Here is a 21865-nt window from a genome sequence, read left to right as displayed (position 1 = left end):
TTTTTCTCATAAGTAAATCCTGTCCAAGAATCAACAGACATGCATTCTTCTCCTTATAGCACTGACATTTGTCCCAGTCACCATCACAATAGCCAGTAGAACTGTTTCAACACAGTTAACACTCTAGGAAAATTTCTTTTGAGTACCTCCCACACTTACATTGACTTCTTCAAAATGATTTTAACTTATTTTGTCATATTTCTAAGATCAGCCATTTTAACTGGCTCAGCCTCTTATTTTCAAATGTAAGTGCTATATGAGTTTTCATCCTTGGATCTCCTTTTTGTTTTTCTCATCCTAGCTTCTGCCTATATGATCCAACCTTTTTCAATAGACTTAGGCATTATCTTTGCATAGCCAGTGTCTAAATCTGACTTTGTCCTAGGTCTCCTCTCAATTTCTACATCTGTATTTCTAACCATGGACCAAACTGAACCATCTGGATATACTTTTTTTAAAAATATATTTATTTATTTTTCTTGCAAAGTCAGACATACAAAGAGGAGAAGAGACAGGAAGATCCTCCGTCTGATGACTCACTCCCCAAGTGACCACAACGGCTGGTGCTGCGCCGCTCCGAAGCCAGGAGCCAGGAACTTCCTCCAGGTCTCCCATGCGGGTGTAGGGTCCCAAGGCTTTGGACCATCCCAGACTGCCCTCCCAGGCCACAAGCAGGGAGCTGGATGGTAGAAGGGACCACCAGGATTAGAACCGGTGCCCATATGGAATCCAAGGTGAGGACTTTAGCCGCTAGGCCACCACACTATGCCCTAGATATACTTTATTGTCTGTAAATGCATCCTTCTCTCTTTTCCCAAACCTTCTTCTCTTTGTTGTCACCCTCAGTAATATCGTGGAGTCACTGATGATGTTTCTTTTCCTCACCTTTTATTTTTGTTATTACTTAAAGGATTGGATCGATAAAGTGTCTTTCTAATCCATCTACCTTCCTTTCCATTTTAAACTCCAATGCTCTCATCAGGACTTTATTAGTTCTTTTCTGAAACCTTCTGACCGCTTCTATTTTAATCTCTCTGCTTCAGTCTCTCACAATCAGGATGCATTCCATTGAAATAATAATACTACTTGCTGCCTGGAAAATAAACCTCAGACTCTTGAAATATTTGATCAAGAACCTCACTAATCTATTTCTAACCACTTTTTGAGACTTAACTCCTGGCCAACACCCTTATTTCTCTAGATTATGTTATGTACTTTATAGTTTCATGTTCTGCTTCATGGTATTCCTCAGCCTATTTAGTTTTCGTCATTTTTCGAAAGTTGTTTATCTTTTCAGTCTATGAAATGTGTCACTTTCTCTGTAACACATTTTCTATAATGCTTTTTAATAAAACTAACCCTTCTTTCTTTTATAATCTTCAACTGCTTCTAGTATTAAATTGTAGTTGTAGATGTGTTTTCCTCCTCCACTGTATTCGACTCAAAAGCAAAAAGTGTTATTCAATTTGATTAATCAATGCTTAACAAAACACCTGACAGAGAGTACTCAATAAATAACAAACTAAAGAGACCTATTTCAGACTTATGTAATAAATATGGAGTAAACTCTAAGAACAATTCTGAGTTTTAAAACATTAACTATATCATATTGAATATTTGGTTATTGTTAGAATAAAAATGAAAATCAACATAAGTTATCCATTATAATCCCTTTAGTTTTAAATATAAAGCAAACAAGTTAAACTTCTCTTTTGTAGTCAGTTTGGAGGGAAGCAGGGAACATTGATGCAAAGATCCAAGTATCTGTAAAATACATAGAAATCAAATATGAGACTATCACTATTATTACTAGAAGAGCCAGGTGAGACTCCTAGTGCCTATTAAAATTTTTACAGATGAAAGAACTAAAGGTATTTTAAAGGCCAAAAGCAACAAATTCAATTAAAATTAATACGAGGTAAAATTGGATACATGCAAAGACAGTGCTAAATTAGTATGAAATGTTTTACATAACTCTAAAAAATCTTTATTAAATATTACAATATTGCATTCAATCATTGCTCTATAATTCTACCTTGTCAGCAAATTATAACCTGTGAGCCAAATCTGGCCCTTCACCCGTTTTTGCAGATAAAGTTTTATTGGAACATAGATATTCATTTGTGTATGGTCAGGGTCTATGTTCGGCCTACAATAAGAAAGCTGAAGAGTGGAAGTCCTAAGATATTTAGTATCTGCCCTTTAGCAAAACAAACAAACAAACAAACAAACAAACAAAAAAACTCCACCTATAGATAATCAGTTGAAAACCAAGCCAACTGTATTTGTGGATTTTTAAAATATACTAAAACTTAAAATCTTCACACAAAGATTTCTTCTTACAAATATCAAAAAGTCATAAGAAGCTTATTATTTGAAATATACAGATGTTGCATGCATAGTAGAGATAAAGAATACATATACAGGATTTTTGAAGATAAAATATTTTACTTTTAAACCTTTAGCATAAGCTGACCAACTTATTCTTCACTAGCTAAAAGAAAGTAGTGCCTCTTAAAAGAATCAGCTACTGAAAATAAACTTTTCTTCCACTGTTACATCACTAAAAGGTAAAAATTTATTCTTCCTATAGGAATAACACGCCAAAGTTAAATTTTAAAAATCCATCATTTTCTCTTAAATTAGGGGAAGGAAATCTGGAAGAGAGAAAGACAAAAAGAAGGAGGAAAAGAGGAGATTGGAAAGAGGATCCACCATACCTCATTCCCTTAGTGATATGAAGCCAATTTGTGTACCAAAATTAACGCCATCTCGGACATGGGAGAAAAACTTGTCAGGATGGCACGATGTACAGAGGCTCAGATCTTGGTTCTGGTCCTGAATGTTATGTGGAAGAATTCCTCCCCGCTCTAGAAGAATCCTTAAGGTAAAGATTTTTCAAAACATATCAAGAATTTATTTTACAGCCAAGGTGATATAAAAAAATAAATGCTGGAATGAAATGGAATATGGACTAGTCAGGAAATGGTAAATACACACACTGCACAATCCTTCATGGTGTCCTAAGACATCTCAGTACAGAAGTTCACAATCAAAATCAAATACTTAAGAAGAATCAGGGTAGGGGGCGGGCCTGGTGAGGGTTATTGAGGGTCGCCCTGACTAGGCTGCAGCTCCCACTGGTTGATGTAAGGGCCGAGTATGTGCTGGGCAGAACCAGACTGGACTGCAACACCCATTGGTTCCAGTGGAAATCAGGACTGAAAACAGAACCAACCCAGCAATTGAAACCACCAGCTGATCGGGGTGATGGACTGTGCCGGGCCCTCTGCTGTTAGAACATAAAAGAATCTGGTCTGGGAATACCTCAAAGTTTCTTTGGAGATCTCCCCAATCGAACTGCTGGACTCAGAACTCTAACCAAGAAAAGACAGAAGACAGAACAGGTCAAACATTCATCTCAGCTATATGTTGGCAGCGAAATATGGGGCGAACAGAGACTTTATGATGGACCATATCAATCAGTGGACGACCTCATTGAGCGAAACTGGCAGCAATTCATAACTGGAGAACTATTAAAACCACTTGAGCAAATATCTCAGAGCATGCCCCACATCTGGGACTTGGGGTGGGCGGGAAACCGGGTGGGGCTTCTCCCTCAATATCCCCCTTTACCTCAGATACATGATGGAAACAATACGGACATAATAGTATTACCCACTTCCCTATACCCCCTGAACCTTTTTTTTTAAACCGTAATTAACTATGTAAAGATTGTCAACAACAATACAATAAAATAAATTAAAAACAAAAGAAGAAACTTCTCAAGTTAACAAGGTATTTGTAAACAAAGAAAGCTTGCTTCTCCTCAAACACTTTATGATGTAAAAGAGAAATAAAATAGGGACATTTATTCCACAAATCATATTTAAGAATAACTTTCAATCTTTTCTGCTCACATACTAAATGAGGCCTAATTTGAGTAAGGTTTTGCCGACTGGACTGGAAATATAATTCAAATCAGCCACCAGTTTTCCTTACAGAAATGACAAATAGGGACCAACACCGTGGTGTAGTGCGTTAAGTTGCTGCTTATTGTATGGGATGACCCCAGCATCCCATAGAGTAATGGTTCACATCCTGGTTGTCTTAACTTCCAATGCAGCTCTCTGGTAACAGCCTGGGAAAGTGGTAGAAGATGGCTCAAGCATACAGACCCCTGCCATCCTCTAGTATGACCTGGATAGAGTTCTAGGCTCCTGGATTAGCCTGGCCAAACCCTAGCTGTTGTGCCCCTTTGGAAAGTAAACTAGTGGATGGAAACTCAATCTCTGTCTTTTCTCTTTTCAAATAAAGTAAATAAAACTGTTAAAAATACAAGTGGCCATTTTTGGCAGATATTTAAAAGGAAACTTTACAAATTCAAAAATTTAGGGAAACAGAAATCTTTAAAATGATTGTATCTTTATATTATGTAATATATTTGCTAAGAATTATATTCCTGTTACTGAGAGCAAAAATAATTGAAACTATCAATTTCCTGCCAGTTGAATATATTTAGGAGAACTTATTTGGAGAATGTGAAGTAAAACATATTAATTTTTTCCATAAAGTTTAAATAGAGCTCTTAAAATTAAGTATCTACTGTTTCATCCCCCACTTAAAAAAAAAAAACAAAACAGACTTATTTATTTAAAAGTCAGAGTGACTGGCTCCTGGCTTTGGATTGGCTCAGCTCTGCCACTGCAGCCATTTGGGGAGTGAACCTGCAGATGGAAGATCTTTCTGACTCTCTTTCTCCAATAACAGATAAATACATATGTTTTAAAAAGTCAGAATTACAGAGAGAGTGGGAGAGACAAGAGAGAGAGAAAGATCTTCCATCTGCTGGTTCATCTCCAAGATAGCCCAAGTGGCCAGGACAGGCCCAGGGCAAAACCAGGAGGCAAGAGCCTCATGCAGGGCTACCATATGGTTGACAGGAGCTCACACTCCCAGGGCCGTCGCAGGGAGCTGGGTTGAACACCTAACAGCCAGGATATGAACCATATAGGATGCAGGTGTTGCAGGTGGTAACTTTACCTTCTATGACACAATGCTAGTTCCTCTTCCTTCACTTTAAGATCAGTACGTGATATCAGCCAGGAAGAGTTCTAGTATGTAAACTCAGAGAGCAGAGAGCATATTTAAAGTGAGTTTCTGGATACATACATGCATCCATGTCACCACTTATACATCTTTCAGCTTAATTTTTCTTAGACTGTTTGTAAAATAGTACTATTTGTACAATATGCATTTGAAAAGCAGTAGTCAACAATGAGTTTCAGAATGAAATCAATCTTACCTTGTAGCTTTTCGGATGTCAATGTAGGGATTTGGTGAGTCAAGCATTCTTACACATGCAGGATGAAGATTATGAAATTCATTTGCTAATTCCCGTGGAAGAGTAAAACAGCAAGGTCCTACTGAAGGTCCCAGCACAACAATAATATCTTCCAAACGACAGCCATATTCTGTTATCATAGCGTGTACCGTGGCCATTGCAACACCTAACAAAGTACCTTTCCAACCTGATAAACAGGGGAAGAAGAAAAGAGACAGATAAGGAAAGTTAAAACATAACAAAATTCCACCTATCTTTATGTCTATGTTTAAAATGAACCAGATTGTGTATACTTCAAAGTCCAAAAATAAAAAATGAATCACTACACTAACATACTATTATTTTTTAAAAGATTTCTTTTATTATTATTGGAAAGGCAGATATACAGAGAGGAGGAGAGACAGAGGAAGATCTTCCATCCGATGTTTCACTCCCCAAGTGAGCCGCAACGGGCCGGTGCTGCACCGATCCGAAGCCGGGAACCAGGAACCTCTTCCGGGTCTCCTACGCGGGTGCAGGGTCCCAAAGCTTTGGGCCGTCCTCGATTGCTTTCCCAGGCCACAAGCAGAGAGCTGGATGGGAAGTGGAGCTGCCGGGATTAGAACCGGCGCCCATATGGGATCCCGGGGCTTTCAAGGCTAGGACTTTAGCCGCTAGGCCACGCCGCCGGGCCCTATACTATTATTTTTTCAATGCAATCTACCATACTGTTTATTCTGAAACAGAATAAACATTAATTGGGAGTTTCTTTCCATTACTTTTCAAAACTGTTTGATATGTTTAGTTTCCACTGGTATTCCATCTTCTTGCTCTTAACGCTGTATCTTTTTTTTTCTTCTTTGTTTGTTTGTTTGTTACTGGCTTACTGCATGTAACATGCTGTTCTCAAACTTCCTCCATATGCAGCATGTATGAGATTTTCCTGCCTTTTGTTTATTAGTTGTTAGGTCCAGTGCCTCCCCAATCTTGGACATTTTACAGATAAATGTTTCAAAGCCTAAGAAGTAACAAATAATACCTCCTTTTCATATCCAGGAACTGAGATTCAACTTTTAAATAGACTGACAATGTAAATCTGACTTCTGTTCATCCAGTTCATGACTTTAGGTGGTTAAAAGGAAAGAATGCTACTTTCTCCTTTATCTTTGGTTTACAGAGCAAAGGAATCATAGTTTACAAGTGAAAGTGACTAAAGAGTATCCCTCATTTCACATAGAATTATAACCACTGGAGAGGCCAGATATCATTTAAAAATACTTTCTGCAGACAACATAACATCTAAACTTTCAGATTAGTTACAGAAAAATATAGTTAGCTAAATTATATGCAGTTTTCCAAGCAAACTTTGCTACTTTTACACATGCTGCTCATCTGTATAAACACTTTTGTACAACATGCCTAGCATTATCAGTCCTCTACAGTTGTGTTTTGAAAAGCATCAAGGGAGTTGATTTTATTTTTGTTATTATAATGACTGAGTGTGCTACTGGCATGAAGAATTTTGAGAGCAAAACATATTGCATTTGCAGTGTAGGATCACATTGCCCAAAATATCACCCTTGCAGAGAAAGACTAGCACCTAGCTAAATCCCACAGATTACTCAGGAATCCACCTGGGAATCACTTCCTTTGGGAATACTACCCTGGCTCATGTATTCTGATTTGGACACTCCTTTTTATGCTCCAAAAATAAGAGTATGCTGGCCCCATCCCTATCATTACACTTACCACAAAATAATACAATTGTTTATCAAGCTTACCAGAAAGAAATTCCAAGTAAACTTACCAGCGTGAGCAACTCCACATGCTTTTTTGACAGGATCAGCAAAAACTATAGGGATACAGTCAGCACCAAGGGCTGCTATTGTGACTCCCCTCTGATTTGTAGTTATTCCATCGTATGACGCAGGCTCCTTCCTTCCCATAATCCAGACGGCATTAGCATGATCAGTCTGATTATCAAAAACAGGAGTGAATGGTACTACAATTCTTGTGAATTAACCACACTTTTAGAATTCAAGAACTCCAAATGAAATATATATAAATATTTCCTAGATATCCTAAAATTTTACATAACACACCAGATGCAAAAGTTAAATAGCTTAAAATCCATGCCATTAAGTCAACTATGAAACATACTTTAGATTCCAAAATACAAAGTATTTTACCTTTATCCGGTAAAATTTCTTCACATTAAATCCTGCAGTATTTGCCAATCTACGTAGATTTTCTTGAACAACTGCCTTGGGATCTCTCCTTTTGGAACTACTGAAGAGATTGAATGAGCTAAGGGTTGGTATGTAAGATATGCCACCTGTTCTTGTTGTAAATCCATGTGTGAAAATATCTGTTGATGATAAGGGATCATATTTAAAATGTCTATAAAACATTATAAAGCCAAGAGTATTAAATATACCTAAATTTTGTCGACCTGTGTTCATTTCTCTGGCTTCTGACTTCTATAGCACTTTGTACTTCCCTACTGTCTTCTTGCTCTGTGCTTGCTTGTTTTATGTTCCTATGAGATAGCTCTTCAAAGTATGTCCTGCTCCACCTGTCTTTGCTACACCCAACAGCATACAGTCCCCTGTAAACACTACAACCGAGAAGATGATTTTAAATTTCACTCCTTTGAGAAGGTGCCACTTCGAAGTTTCATATTTTCCACATTATAAATCTCATTGTAAAGGAGAGCTGGGAGTTTGTTTTCTATTACTAAAGCAGAATTTTTGAGAAGCAGACTTCATTTATTTAGGGTAACTTTGTAGGAGTCATTCTTTGACACCCCTGACATCACACAGGCCATCTATGACACCCCCACATGACAACTGATGCTATTGAGCAGTAATCGCACAACTGTCTCCAAAGGAAGCAGAAGAGAGGTGTAATCTGAAGACAGGTTGAGTTTTCTCACTCATGGCTAAAAAAAGATACTGTTTCCTCGGACCAGACAGGGTGTCCCCAGGAAGCTGAGGAACTAGATTGGACTATAAGATGTTGGACTCTATGTTTAGTTTATGCTTGCAAAGAGGGAATCTCAACTGTACTTGATCAGTGGATATGCAACAAGGTGGAATATTCCACATGGGGGGAGGGCGGGGGAGGGGTGGGGTGATTCCCAGTTCCAACGAAACTGTATCACATAATACAACGTAATCAATGAATAAAAAAAAAGATACTGTTTAACATACCTGGGATCAAAGGAGATGTGATAATAGTTAATTCTCCCTTCAGTGCTGGCAAACTACTCAAATATGTTTCTATCTCATTCTGGATTTCTTCTAGTTTTTGAGCTGTTATCATATTTACTTCAGGGGATTGTTTCAAAAAGCTCTCCTTCGAAGTCATCTGTAAATCTTCAAACTCAAAATCGTAAACATCAGTGAAGAGGTGGTCAATAAAAGCCTTCATTAATGCTTTCCTATGCAAGGGGACAACGATCTTAATGCTGCTCAGATTTTTTTCATCAATTTTTTGTTTAATAGTATACAATGAGGCAGCCATGCTGGGATTGTTAACAGTCTCAAATTCCCTCAAAAGGATTGATAAGCCATTGCTTGCTTCTAATTCAAAATTATCATGTTCACCATTCTTTTCACAGCTGATGGAACTGCAACATATTATGCAAAGGAATTTGGCCTTGGCAGCATGGTGGAATTTGACAGCATTCAATGCCTTCAGTAATCTCTGATGGCAGTTTTTCTGAGCATTCAGTTTCAAATCAAACAGGTCAATCACAACTGCTTCTGCCATCTTTCAATACCATAAGTTCTTCAAAGACTTTTCTGCCAACTTGATCACCTGTAAAGAAAAACTGGCATAAAAATATATCACCTTCTTACAGATGTAACAGAAATATATGGGATGTAAAAGTGAATGCACTGATCTGAGAATGTAATCAAAATAGTAAATATAGGCCACTTTCAGCAAAGTTAATGCATTACAAGACAACCAAAATGATTAACATGAAGCCATCATTTCATCGCTGAAAGTTTTGGTATTTTTCCAAAAAAGCAGTTTCTCTAAATTGTTCTACCTTTATACAGAAATTTTAATTATGGAATTACTTGTTGAGGGACACAAAAACTTGTTTCTTAATTATAGGTGTTAACCTATGTGGTATGTCATTGGTCCCGACATGACTGTCATATTAGGTCACACCTCCTCATAGAAAATAGGAGATCCTGCACCGGAAAATCGCGTCTTGAAGGAAATCCAAGTTGAGAAATCTGGAACTCCCAGGATTTACATAACACTTCATGAACGGGTGGGGGATTTGGCCTCTACCTTTCTGACTTTACAGGTGCAGATTTTCTCATTTCCAACCCCAGTCCGCAGGGCTGCCCCAGCCTCTGCTGTTCGCCTCACGTGCGATCCGTTGAGGCTCATTTCCCTTTTTGACTAGGTGACCGCTTCCTTCACTCTGCATTGTGGATTTCCACTCGGGGACCCTGTCATCGCCAGGTCCCTGTTGCCCCAACCCGTGATCTGCCCCTACAGCTCTGAGCCTACTCAAGTCCACCCACGCCCGGCTCACCACCTCCAAGAACTTTGTGAGGAACTGATGCACACCTGGGGCGAACTCTGTGGTCCTAGCCCCCTGGCACCTCACGTTCTTTTGCATACCTGATCTGCCGCTGGGAGCTCATTAGGACCGGTGGCCCCCGACTTCTGACCTGGGTCTCATTGGAATCCGGAGCCCCGAAGCTGGTCACCTGAAACGAGAAGCCCGTCCTGGAAGCGGCGACGCACGCTCCTCCTCACCTCACCTCACCCATCCACGTGAGTCTCACGGATCCCCGCGCTCGCATCCACCTGGACTCTCCGTGCAAACGCAGGCCCGGGCTCGGCCAGCCAACTGCAGCGAGACAGCACGGAGCTCCCGGGTCGAGCTGGGCTGTCGGGTGTGCACCGGGCGGCCGCGGCGCACCGAGCGCAGGCGTCGGGGAACCCCGGGATGAGCTCAGCGCGCGCGCCCGCCGCGCCTCAGCAGTTCCGGGTCAGGGCGGCCGGCAGCTCCAGCGTCTTGCGGCTCCGGTCAAGGGAAGAGGAACAGGATCCCGAGGCGCCGGAGAGGCCTCTGGCCGAAGCTAAGGCGGGTCAGCAGACGAGAAGAAGGCAGGCAGGCGTTGGAAAAGGGATTAGGGGCTGGCGGGCCCCGTGAGGAGGGGAGGCGGGGAGCCGGGCCGTGGGAAGCACCTCAGGATTCTAGGCACTGTTGGAATGGTGGCCGTTTCCGCTGCGAGCCGGAGGCCGACCCTTCCCCGCACGGCTGACGTCCCTCCCCGAGCCAAGCCCGGTGGTCGCGGCTCCTGGTTGAATCCTCCGGAGCCCAGGCGTGGGAACAGCACCAGGTTACTTCTAGCAGCTGTCGAACACTGGGTTTCCGTGAGGGGAATTCCGCCAGTGCTTTGTTTCCAGAAACAAATTGCTTGGTCTGGCCCTCCCCCCACCCCCAGCCTTTCTGCTGACTTGGCTTTTCCTGAACCACGGGCTCCTTCACTTCCTTCGCTTCCTTTGACAGTTCCCATGTCCTGCGTGCCCTTTGGAAAGCATGGGTTGCTGATAAGAAAGTACAGGGTGCAAATCCTTAGACCCTCAGGGAACAGACAACTCAGCATCCTTTATCTGTAGTCCTAGAGTTTATTTTTTAAGTGTGGGGCAGCAGCTTTATGGGGAGTAGGAGTTGTGGAGTAAGGAAAAACATATCCAGCCTTCATAAAGGAGGCGAGATAGACTGCTAGCCTGTGGAACGGGTTATGATAGGAGCGAGACCTTTTATCTTTATTGTTTGTGGAAGGGCTGAAGAATTTTTACCTGAATGAGAAAGAATCTCGGATTGGAGGGAGTTTAGACAAGCCTTTGCATGGTCTGTTGCTTGTTTCGCTGGAGAACACGAGGGCAAGACCAGAGTACGGACCTCACTTTTCAGTATTCTTGGCAAATGGTTTTCTTGAGATTTGCGTTCCTTGGACATTTATTAAAAACCCTAATTGGGGCCCGGCTTGATGGCGTAGTGGTTAAAGTCCTCGCCTTGCACGCACCAGGATCCCATATGGGCACCAGCTCTAATCCCAGCAGCCCCACTTCCCATCCAGCTCCCTGCCTGTGGCCTGGGAAGGCAGTTGAGGACGGCCCAAAGACTTGGGACCCTGCACCCGCGTGGGAGACCTGGAAGAAGCTCCTGGCTCCTGGCTTCGGATTGGCTCAGCTCGAGCTTTTGCAGCCGCTTGGGGAGTGAAACATCGGACGGAAGATCTTCCTCTCTGTCTCTCCTCTGCCTTTCCAATAAAAATAAATAAATCTTTAAAAAAAAAACCCTAATTGATAAATGGAGGTAAATTAGGAGGTGCTCTTATCACCCAGGGATTCTTTTATGAGAATTTTAGCTCAAAGTAAAGATGCCTTAGTTATGAAGTGAATTTAAAACATTTATGTCTGCTTTTATGGGCAGTGATGGGAATTCATATTCTTTGAGGCGACAGTAGTGGCAGCAAAGGCAAGAAAATAAAACAGCAAAGTAGGAAGACAATGTTATATTGTTTATGTAAGGCAGAGTAACAGAAAAGGAGCGACAGATCTTCCATCTGCTTGTTCACTCTTTTGATGGCCACAGTCGCTGGAGCAGGGACAGGCCCAAGCCAGGATCCAGGAGCTTCTTCCAGGTCTGCGTTGTTGGTGCAGGGGCCCAGCCTCCTGGGCCATCCTTCACTACTTTCCCACAACTATTAACAGAGAGCTGGAGTGGAAGTAAAGTAGCTAGGACTTGAACTACTGCCCAGATGCCATGGTAGCATCGCATGGGGTGGCTTACCCCAGTACTATACCCAATGTTAACCCTGGAGTGTTTCCTTTTACCTTCTGGTCTTATCCTCATCTAATACTTCCACTATGTTCTCACTCACTCTTCTCTTCTCTTTCTCTCTCTCTTTTTAATTAAGGATTGGGTTGTTAATTTGAAAGGCAGATCTACAGTCAGCAAGGAAAAGGAAGAGAACTTCTGTCCACTGTTTTATTCTTCAAATGGTGCTAACAGCAGTGACTGGGTCAAGACCAAAGCCAAAAGAGCTGCATCCAGCTGTCCCACATGAGTGGCAGATGTCCAAGCACTTGAAACATCTTCAGATTGCCCAGCCGCAGCAAGGAGCTAGGTTAGAAGTAGACTCGCAGAGATTAGAAGTAGTGCCCATGTTAGATGCCATCACTAATTACAGCAGTTTATCGTGCTGCTCCACAATGCCAGATTACATCCTTTTTAAAAAATAATTTCCCTGTTCCTGAGCCACTTACAGGCTATTCTTTGGATGGGTCACATGATTGCACCCTTTACATTTTCTATTTCTTGTACTTAGAACCCCCTTCTCTTAATATGCCAGTTTATCTGCTGCTGCTTCAAAATTTTTGAAGCTCAAATGAAACTATCCCAGAATCCCCATCCCTTCAAAGAGAAAAATTAATATAGTCTTAATATAGTCTTTATTAGCATTTGTTCATGTACAAAAATCCTTCTAATGCATGCCATCTGGATCTATAGCCAACACATAAATTGAAAATATTGATTAAACATGGAATTGTATACTTTGGAAAGATAAAAACTATAAGTAATGCTTTTTTAAAAGAAAAGGAAAAGCCAGTGACACCAGATTGTGGCTTAAAAAGTAAAAAAGATACCTTGAATTTTTAACTTTAGCCTCAAACAGCTATGTTCGTGTTACCAATCTTGAAAAACTCCAAGGGCCTTTTTTGCACATGATCTGCTGTTTGGAGTTCTGCATTTTATCTGTTGCATAAGTGATACTTACATAGGCGAAAATTTCACAACATTTTGTCCCAGTAGCAGGAGGGTAACTTAAAGGAATCTTTGAAGTAGCCTGGGTGCATACTTATTATTTATAATCTTTTATAGTTATCTCACATTTATTTTATCTTTCCAAAAGTGTTAAACATGGAATTTAAAGAAATAAATTTCATAGTATTTTATTAGTTGTATAACATTTAACTAAGTCATGAAAATGCATTATTATGAAGTACAAATGGAATAAACAAATTTGGAAACAAGCACAGAGAACTCATCATGGTTCAGTGGTAGAAGCAGAAATAAGCAGGCCTACTAGAGAGGAGTTTCCTGATAATGAGTGTTTAGCATAATGTGGGAATTGGCCCCTCATGACTTATAAAGGAAATAGGGTGAGTTAATTGGTTAGAGGTTAAGTGTAGATAAGTTAAGAAAGCATTGACTGAGTTTCTCTTACTTAATTATTATGTGTCTTTATCCCTCATTGAGACTTAGATAGATAGAGCCTATCAGTTAAGGGGGAATTACTGGGGAAACCCCATGGCATTCTTACAACATCATGTACATTTTCTCTTGAGAACAAGTGTAATTTTAAAAAGCTGTGAACAGTCGTTTTAAAGTCATTTACACTGAGTGCCTGGGTTTTTCCAGAAAAGGCCATGTAATGCATGCAAATTCAGCTATCAAAAGCTATGGTAGTTCCTAGGGCTGTCATGGCTAATTTCTACCAATTCAGTGCTTTATAACAATAAAAGTTTATTTCATCACAATTGTGGAGGTCAGTTATGAAGTTAATAGGACCTTGCACCCTTTGAAGGTGTCCTTGTCTTTTTCATCTTATAATGGCTCCACATGTTCCTTCATTAGAGGCTGCATGGTTTGGAGTTCTCTGCTTATATCTTCATACAACCTTATCTGTGTATCTGAGTATCCAGATCTCTCTACTTTTCTCTTATAAGAATAGCTGCACCCATATGGGATCCTGGTGCATGCAAGGTGAGGACTTCAGCCACTAGGCTACCATGCCAGGCCCTGTCTGTCTTTTTAATAGAACTGTTTCTATGTCTCTGTTACACCATGATAAGCAACAATATATACTTTAGAGTATGATAGGATGAGAAGGCTCTATAATGAAAAACTAAAACCTTGATGAAGTAGATTGAAGTGGATACAGAAAAGGGAAGCCATCCTGTGTTTATGCTTGGAAGTGTCAATTATTCTTAGAATTCCTGTACTACATAAAATGATACATAGATTCAATACATTTTCTGTCAAAATGCAAATGATATCTTCAAGAGAACCAGAAGAAACAATAATACAATTTCCATGAACTCATCAAAAGCTTGGGAAAACAAGGCAGTCATGAGCCCAAACAAACCCCTACATTATCGAGTTTGAAATGTACCACAAAGCTATAGCAATTAAAACAGCATTAATGCACTGCTCCAGCTCCCAAGTTTACTGCTGCAAAGGGGGAAGTACAAGTCTGTCCTTAAGGTATTCATGAGACTCCTAGGTTATGTAACAGTTTCCTGCTGAAGATGGTATTACCCAATCCACCATTGAAGACTGGTCTGTACCTCCCCCTGCTAAAGCCACTCTGTGGGTAGGAAAATAACCAAGTGATCTTAGGGTTATTTTTCATAAGTTCATAAACAAAATGGAATTAAGAATGAAAAAATCAATGCCAGTTTTAAAAATTATATTTTAATAAAAACATGCATAGATCAATGGATCAGAATTGAGTCTAGTAAAAGCTCACACATCTACCAACAGTGGCTAACAATATGCATCAGAGAAAGCATATCTTTTTCAGTAAACTGTTCTCAGAAAATGGGATGTCCAGATGCATAACAAAGACACCCTCTCCATGTCACTTTCCCACAAACAGAAATCAAAGCAAAGAAATTATAAGCCTAAATTGCAGGCCTGAAACAAATTGCTCAAAGGAAACAGGAAAAAAAATTTCAGGATATTGATATGGGCAGGATAATCTCCCCAAAGCACACCAAAAAAAGCAAAAATAGACAAGTGAAATTTCATGCAAATAAAATAGCCCTGTACAACAAATGAAAGAATCAGCAGTTAGAAAAGATCCTACAAAATGAAGGACAATATTTGTGATACATCTGACAAGAGGTTAATAACCAAAACATGGAACTCACGAGCAAAGAAGAAAATAGAAAAGAAAATCCAACAAAACAAATCAAGACACATTTGTCAGAAGAAGACATAAAATAGGCAGCAGGCACATCATGAAAATATCTGATTTCATTAATTTAGAGTATATGAGTGTATGCAAAGGAAATTATATCAGTCTGTTGAAGAATCAGCACTCCTGTGCTTATTGCAATTATATGCACAGTAACAAAAATGGAAACAACCTAAGTGCCCATCCAATGATGAATGGATAAAGAAACTGTACATATATACGATGAAATTCCATTGAGCCATAAAAAAGAATGGGTTTTTGTCATCTACAAAAACCTGGATGAGTCATTGTGTTAAAGTGCCAAGTACTGCATGGTATCATTCACCTGTAGAATCTAAAAAGGATGATTTCATAGAAGCTGAAAATATAATGGTAACTAACAGACTATGAAGGGAAAAAAAAGCTGAAAGGATTTTATGCTTTCTCATAAATTATGAATGTTTTAAAGAAATGTTTACTCTGATTTCAACATTATACAGTATATACATATGCATCACATAGCATTGCATTTATGTGTACAATTTTTGTGTAGCCATTAAAAATAAAAAAGATTGTTGAAAGAACCTGGCTTGTGTGCTCAGTAGAACAATTGGGTTATAGTTGTTAGCCACCTAGTATGGAGTGTTTTATAGATTTTCCAAAAAGCCCATGAAACACTGTGGGCTTTCAATACCTCTATTAATTCTTGTTAAACTATCCTGGGTTCTGCATCATTCTAGAAACCTCCCTGTGAATGAGTTCAGTGTGCTTAGCCTGAACAATATGAAATACTAAGTATAATTTACTAACATTGATTTTTGAAGGAACTGTAATAGTGGAAATGTCTACAAAGGGCACCAAATTCAATTTGTAACATGGTAGTTGAAAACCTTTAGAGATCTTTAAGATACCAGTCAATTTGGTATTAGTACTGGTCAGGATAGAATTATAAATTTGGGGCCCAGCATGGTAGCCTAGCGGCTGAAGTCCTTGCCGTGCGTGCGCCGGGATCCCATATGGGTGCCAGTTCTAATCCCAGCAGTCCTGCTTTTCATCCAGTTTTCTGCTTGTGGCCTGGGAAAGCAGTGGAGCATGGCCCAAAGCCTTGGTCTCCTGCACCCATGTGGGAGACCCAGAAGAAGCTTCTGGCTTCAGATAGGCTCATCTCCTACCATTGTGGCCACTTGGGAAGTGAATCAACAGATGAAAAATTGTTCTTCTCTGTCTCTCCTCCCCTTTGTATATCTGTCTTTCCAATATATATATTTAAAAATAATTATAAATTTGGATATGTCAGCCTATAAGAGGCATATGAAGCTTTAGAACTGAATAGCATCACTTTGCAATGAATTTGAGAGAAGTGAACTTGAGAACTCCATTAAATAATTGCAAAAACAACCTGAAAACCTCCATATTTTAAAAGGGGAGTCATGATTTCATGTGTCAAATGATATGAGGAGATAAAGTAAACTGAAGATTGAACTTTGCATTGAATGTGACAATTTGTAATTCTTGGATGCTTTGATAAGTAAAATAGTGGATGATTGATTCCAAGGAATTCAATGATTAGAGAAAGCGCCTGGTGCGATGATCTACTGGCTAAATCCTCACTTTGCATCCGCTGGGTTCCCATATGGGTGCCAGTTCATGTCCTGGCTGCTCTGTGTCTCTTCCAGCTCCCTGCTTGTGGGCTGGGAAGACAGTAGAGGATGGCCTAACGCCTTGGGACCCTGCACCTCTATGGAAGACTGGGAAGAACCACCTAGCTCTTGTTTTTGGATCAACTCAGCTCTCACTGTTTAAGCCACTTGGGGAAGTGAACCAGCGGATGGAAGATCTTCCTCTGTGTATCCTTCTCTGTAAATCTGCCTTTTCCATAAAAATTTAAAAAAATTTAAAGGAGAAGAGATATTGGAGGTTTGAAGATAGAGAAGGAAAAAAGTAATTATGAAACTTGTAAATCCTAAAGGCCTAGAATCAAGGATCCACTTGACAGAAAATATTTTGAATTTAAAATGAGACCATAGTGCAGTAGTGTGTCTTTCTTCATACTTATTCAGCTAATTGAGTGTAAATTAAGCAACTTTCACGGATTTTTCGAGGCAGAAGATCGGGGAAAGAGTCATAAGGGAAGAGAAAGTATATACAAAGGAATCTAAGCCAGGTAAGAAGGATGGCTGCATAAGAGGCTTGAGGATCAGATAAAGACAGAAGAGTCAGTGACTTAGAAGACTTTATGTGACTGAACAAACACTTATAGTCGAAATACTAGGTGGGATGAGCTAGGAAAAGTATAAGGCAGTTTGTGCAATAATGGATGAGGTACAAATATGTGATTATGGAGGATGGACAAAATAACTTAGAGGCCACAATACCATCTACATGGTGTTGAAATTTCAAAGAAATGATAGAGTAATAATATAGAAGTAAAGTGATATACAGTTGTCTTGGAGTGAAGAAGGGACATCTAGAGGCCAGTTGATGAGAAGGAAAAATAAACACCTATATTATGATGGCATAAACTTCAAAGAACTAGAGGTTTTATAGAGAAGAGAGCTAATTGTCTGGCAGGCAAAATGCCTGAGCTCCAAATTTTTAATGGAATGAGAAAGAAGAAACAGTATCTTTGAATTTTTGATCAAAGCAAAAAAGTTCAGGGAGAGTTTGTTGAGTTTAAAGACATAAAGCATTTTGCTCAAGATGGACCAAGAATTTGTAGAAGTCATAATAGAAGGATATAAAGGGTGAGGTAGAGTAAAGCAGAAGAATGAGGCTTCGTGATGGGAGCAATCGGAGAGACCTCTAAGAACGAAGGTCGACAGGCGTTTAAAACGTAGTGGGAAGAGTACTGAGAGTGTCTTCCAAGGACTGTGGTTTTGAGGCCATTGGACAGCTGTAGGAGTTGTATCCAAGCACTTTACCAAAATAGTCCCCTAAGAAAGAAATGTGTGTAGTAATACTGGAAATAGGAGGGAATTAGGTTACATGACATTTAGCAATAAAACAAATATAATAATTCCATTTTGGAGTGATACATTAAGACATTATTACCTTGTAGAAAAAAAAATACATAGTGGTCTGGCATTAACACCATGAACCTTAGAGTCAAAATTCTTGAATTCAAATCACATCTCCGGTAGCTATTACTGGGTATATTCCTTGGTATGTTTGTATGTGATTGTACTTTTCTTTAAACAAGAAAATTATAATAATCTATACTTTGCAGGGTTAACTGAGTTAATATTCATAAATTTCTTAGAATACTGCCTGGCATGTAATTCATACTAAATGATTTTGTTGTTTTTAAAACATAGCTCATTCAGCAGTGTCTAGCACAAATTATGCATGATATAAATGCTTGTCATTTTAATCTATAGGGATAACTATGTAAAGGACATAAACTTTCAAGTAGGATGTAGTCTGGCAATGAAATCCAAACAGAAGACACAAAGAGAGAAAATTAAATTTGCACTAATCAACACCAATTAGGATAGTTTTATATACTAAACAGTAAGAACAAAAGGAAATAGCATGAGCATAAATGGGACCCACAGTACAGAAGAATTCATACAGGAGCCAAGTTTAAGATTTGAAGGAAGCAATAGGAATAAATAATTATAAATTATCATGGATTATTATGACAATCTAGTAGAGCTTATAATTTTGCTAGCTTACAGGTTGTTTTTGGATAGATTTGGGTCTCACTTAGGAAGCAATTTAGTTTGTTTTTCTTTCAGTTTGGTTTAAATACCAGATTTCAGTCCTTTATATTTTGTTTTTAGAAAACATATAAAACAAGTACATGAATACTTTGTATTACACCAATATTTAGGAAAGATATTCAGTAACTTTTCAGACTTCTCTGGGTATTCTTTCATACTTGTGTCTTACTATACTGTTTTTTTTTTTTATGGCTTGCAAGATTTCTCATTTCTTTAGTATGGTTGGAAAAAATCACAATATCTCTAAATATAGAATTCTTAAAAAAGAATAAAATGAGTCATCTGTATTTTAAAAATATTAAACAGGTGACAATTTTCAGTTTCAGGAGTACTTCTAAATATTGAATCTGTTAATTGTAAAAAATGTATAATTTCTTATATGTATTAGCAAACAGGCAAATTTAGGTACTCCTTTTACAAAAGTTAATAGTGCCCTTAAGTTGATTCTGCTAACAGCATTTTTGTGTTAGAAGGAACTTTCTGTCTCTGAAAAGAGAAAATACCCATCTCCTTTATTTATCAGTTTCTCCTGAATAGGACATAAGCTGACATGCTTTTACCTTGCTTAGGGCTTATTCTGGCCAGAAAAGCACCAAACAAGAGTACTTTCCTCCCAAATTCTACACCTCTGGCAGAAATTGCTAATCATTCTTGGCACTGATTCTGGTTATAGTCATTGTGGCACTGGAGGTATGTTTTAATTATTACAGTAGCCCTATGAGGTCTTACAGATAAAGCTAGTGAGTATTAAATGAGTCAACACGGGTTTTCAAGGTCATAACAGCTAAAAAATTAAGAGAACCAAGATTCAAACGCAATTTTACTTTCCTTCTGAAAATATTCATTATATTATTTGAATTTGTTGCTCTGAATATGAGATCATATTACCATCCCTATGGTGTATTTGGCAATTAATTTAACTTTCAGAATTGCTAGTAGATGATGGGGGGAATAGAGACAGTTAAGAAGCAAAGGGGAAAAGAGATTATAGACTTAGAGACTGTTAATCAACAAAGAAGAGTCAGACAGTTCTTAAGGAATGTAATGAAATAGTGATAAGAAAAATAGCTGATAAATAGTTAAGATATCAGCAGCAAAAACAAAAAAGAGTATGCTAGAATAATTACATTAAAAATGATGGCAGATTAAGGATAGAGGGAGCAGTTAAATGTTGCCAAGAAGACATATATATATAGCATCTAGAGAAGCCATATTAGCCAGAAAATACAGGCCTATATTGAAAACAAATCAACTACAATTGATTTAGAGTTGTTATAGTAGCATTGTAGCATTGTACATGTAGCACTGAATATGTGCAAGGGGCCTAGAAAAAATTGGGACAATCAAAATTTATTTCTAGGTATTTTTTTTTAATGATTTGGGGGTCAAGAAACCTTTTTTTAATGCCTGCATGTAGGGCCCAGCAGGATAGCCTAGTGGCTAAAGTCCTCATTTTGCATGCGCTGGTATCCCATGTGGGCACCATTTCTAATCCTAGCAGCCCCACTTCCCTTCCAGCTACCTGCTTGTGGCTTGGGAAAGCAGTGGAGGACAGCCCAAAGGCTTGGGATCCTGCACTCACGTGGGAGACCTGGAAAAGACTCCTGGCTCCTGGCTTCAGAGTGGCGCAGCTCCAGCTGTTGTGGCCACTTGTGGAGTGAATCATTGGACAGAAGATTTTCCTCTCTGTCTTTCCTCCTCTTTGTATATCTGACTTTGCAATAAAAAAAGAATCTCTTTTTTAAAAAATGCCTGTGTTTAAATTTGCAATGTGGACTTCTTTTGTCTAGGTATGGATAAGCAAGACACATCTTCATTAACTGATGTGGTAGAGCAAGTCGCAAAGCAACAGCAATCACAAACCTCAGAAATAGAGAAAAACAAAAAGCTTCTGTTTAGTTTGCAGGTAATTTATGCAATCTTTTAATGTCTTCAGAATTTGATTTAATTTGTGAAGCGATATAGAATTCATTAAATTTGGAAGTCATTTGGATTATTTACTCTTGGGTGTCAATTTAAAGTTCATTTTTACTACACTGTTTTTAAGTTTCTATTAGTATTCCATTTTATTGAGCATGTATTCTTCAAATACAAGTCTCAAGAATGTCTTTGCAGTGGTGGTATAAGCAGATAAACCCAATATATCACATAGCATTATTCTAAAATCATTTCTATTTCATGGTTTTTCCTAAAATACTAACTTATAAGTTTTAAACCAATGTTTTCAAAGCTGAATCTTACTAGTTACTAGTTGCTGGTAAACACTTCAAATAGCTTCCTTCTATGCTCCTTTTAATAATTTATTTATAATCCAAATACAAGGAATATGGAAATTATATTTGGTTTTTGAATGTAGACAATTAGATCTAACTACAGGCTCTAAACATGACTAAAAATAGTATCTTTACTTGCAGTTTTTAAAGGTTGTTATAAAATATTTCATAGAAATCAAAATAGGCTCTACAGTTAAAACCTATTTCTAAAGGACAGATTTGTTCCTTTTTGCTTTCTGGTGGAATTTATGTTTCGATCTGCTTATCTGTAAAGTTCAGTAAATAATAGGACTTGTCTCAGACTTTCATGAGGATTAAATCAGTTAACTTATAAATAAATGTAAGGTATCCTTGGTAGGTCATGATGAAGAGTTTAAGGCCTCATTTTGATACTGACTTTATGAATGCATCAGGAGACATGATGAAAATAATTTTATATGGTGATATGAATGTCTTATACATATTGCATTATGTTATTCAATTCCCTAAAATACAGCAACCTATAATACAAAAATAATGTCTTAGCTTTCTATAAAGAAT

At 38.6% G+C, this 21865-nt stretch overlaps 2 protein-coding genes across 5 annotated transcripts in view; one reads left to right on the top strand and one right to left on the bottom strand.

The window, feature by feature from the left end:
• Positions 1 to 1219: 1219 nt before the first annotated feature.
• Positions 1220 to 10753, bottom strand: LACC1 (laccase domain containing 1). Of its 4 annotated transcripts, XM_058670713.1 has the most exons (9): positions 10544 to 10753; positions 9971 to 10059; positions 9632 to 9795; positions 8536 to 9145; positions 7513 to 7691; positions 7131 to 7296; positions 5306 to 5531; positions 2721 to 2881; positions 1220 to 1764 (listed from the first exon to the last, which is right to left on the bottom strand). In XM_058670713.1, the coding sequence occupies exons 4-8, from the start codon at positions 9095 to 9097 to the stop codon at positions 2722 to 2724; spliced, it is 1293 nt and encodes a 430-aa protein (XP_058526696.1). In that variant the 5' UTR covers positions 9098 to 9145; positions 9632 to 9795; positions 9971 to 10059; positions 10544 to 10753; the 3' UTR covers positions 1220 to 1764; position 2721. The 4 variants fall into 4 exon arrangements, with proteins under 4 accessions (XP_058526696.1, XP_058526694.1, XP_058526695.1 ...); XM_058670711.1 differs by lacking the exon at positions 9632 to 9795 and having other exon boundaries at positions 9971 to 10753; XM_058670712.1 differs by lacking the exons at positions 1220 to 1764; positions 9632 to 9795 and having other exon boundaries at positions 2700 to 2881; positions 9971 to 10753.
• CCDC122 (coiled-coil domain containing 122) overlaps positions 10318 to 21865 on the top strand; it is a 29294-nt gene continuing 17746 nt past the window's right edge. The window contains exons 1-2 of the mRNA XM_012926614.3: positions 10318 to 10443; positions 20843 to 20958. Coding sequence (XP_012782068.3) covers positions 20845 to 20958 — 114 coding nt within the window. The 5' untranslated portion in view covers positions 10318 to 10443; positions 20843 to 20844. The remainder of the gene's footprint in view (positions 10444 to 20842; positions 20959 to 21865) is intronic.

This window comes from Ochotona princeps, chromosome 12 (genome assembly GCF_030435755.1).
Source record: "Ochotona princeps isolate mOchPri1 chromosome 12, mOchPri1.hap1, whole genome shotgun sequence".
NCBI classification, from domain to species: domain Eukaryota; kingdom Metazoa; phylum Chordata; class Mammalia; order Lagomorpha; family Ochotonidae; genus Ochotona; species Ochotona princeps.
This window is presented reverse-complemented; position numbering and strand designations above follow the sequence as displayed.

What these genes read in the sequence shown, in the direction of transcription:
- LACC1 (XM_058670711.1), bottom strand. Translation starts at nt 9,097, where the DNA reads ATGGCAGAAGCAGTTGTGATTGACCTGTTTGATTTGAAACTGAATGCT. An exon ending in CACATCTCCTTTGATCCCAG is followed by an intron (nt 7,692 to 8,535) that starts GTATGTTAAACA and finishes TATCATCAACAG; the next exon opens with ATATTTTCACACATGGATTT. An exon ending in ATGTGGAGTTGCTCACGCTG is followed by an intron (nt 5,532 to 7,130) that starts GTAAGTTTACTT and finishes CCTGTTTATCAG; the next exon opens with GTTGGAAAGGTACTTTGTTA.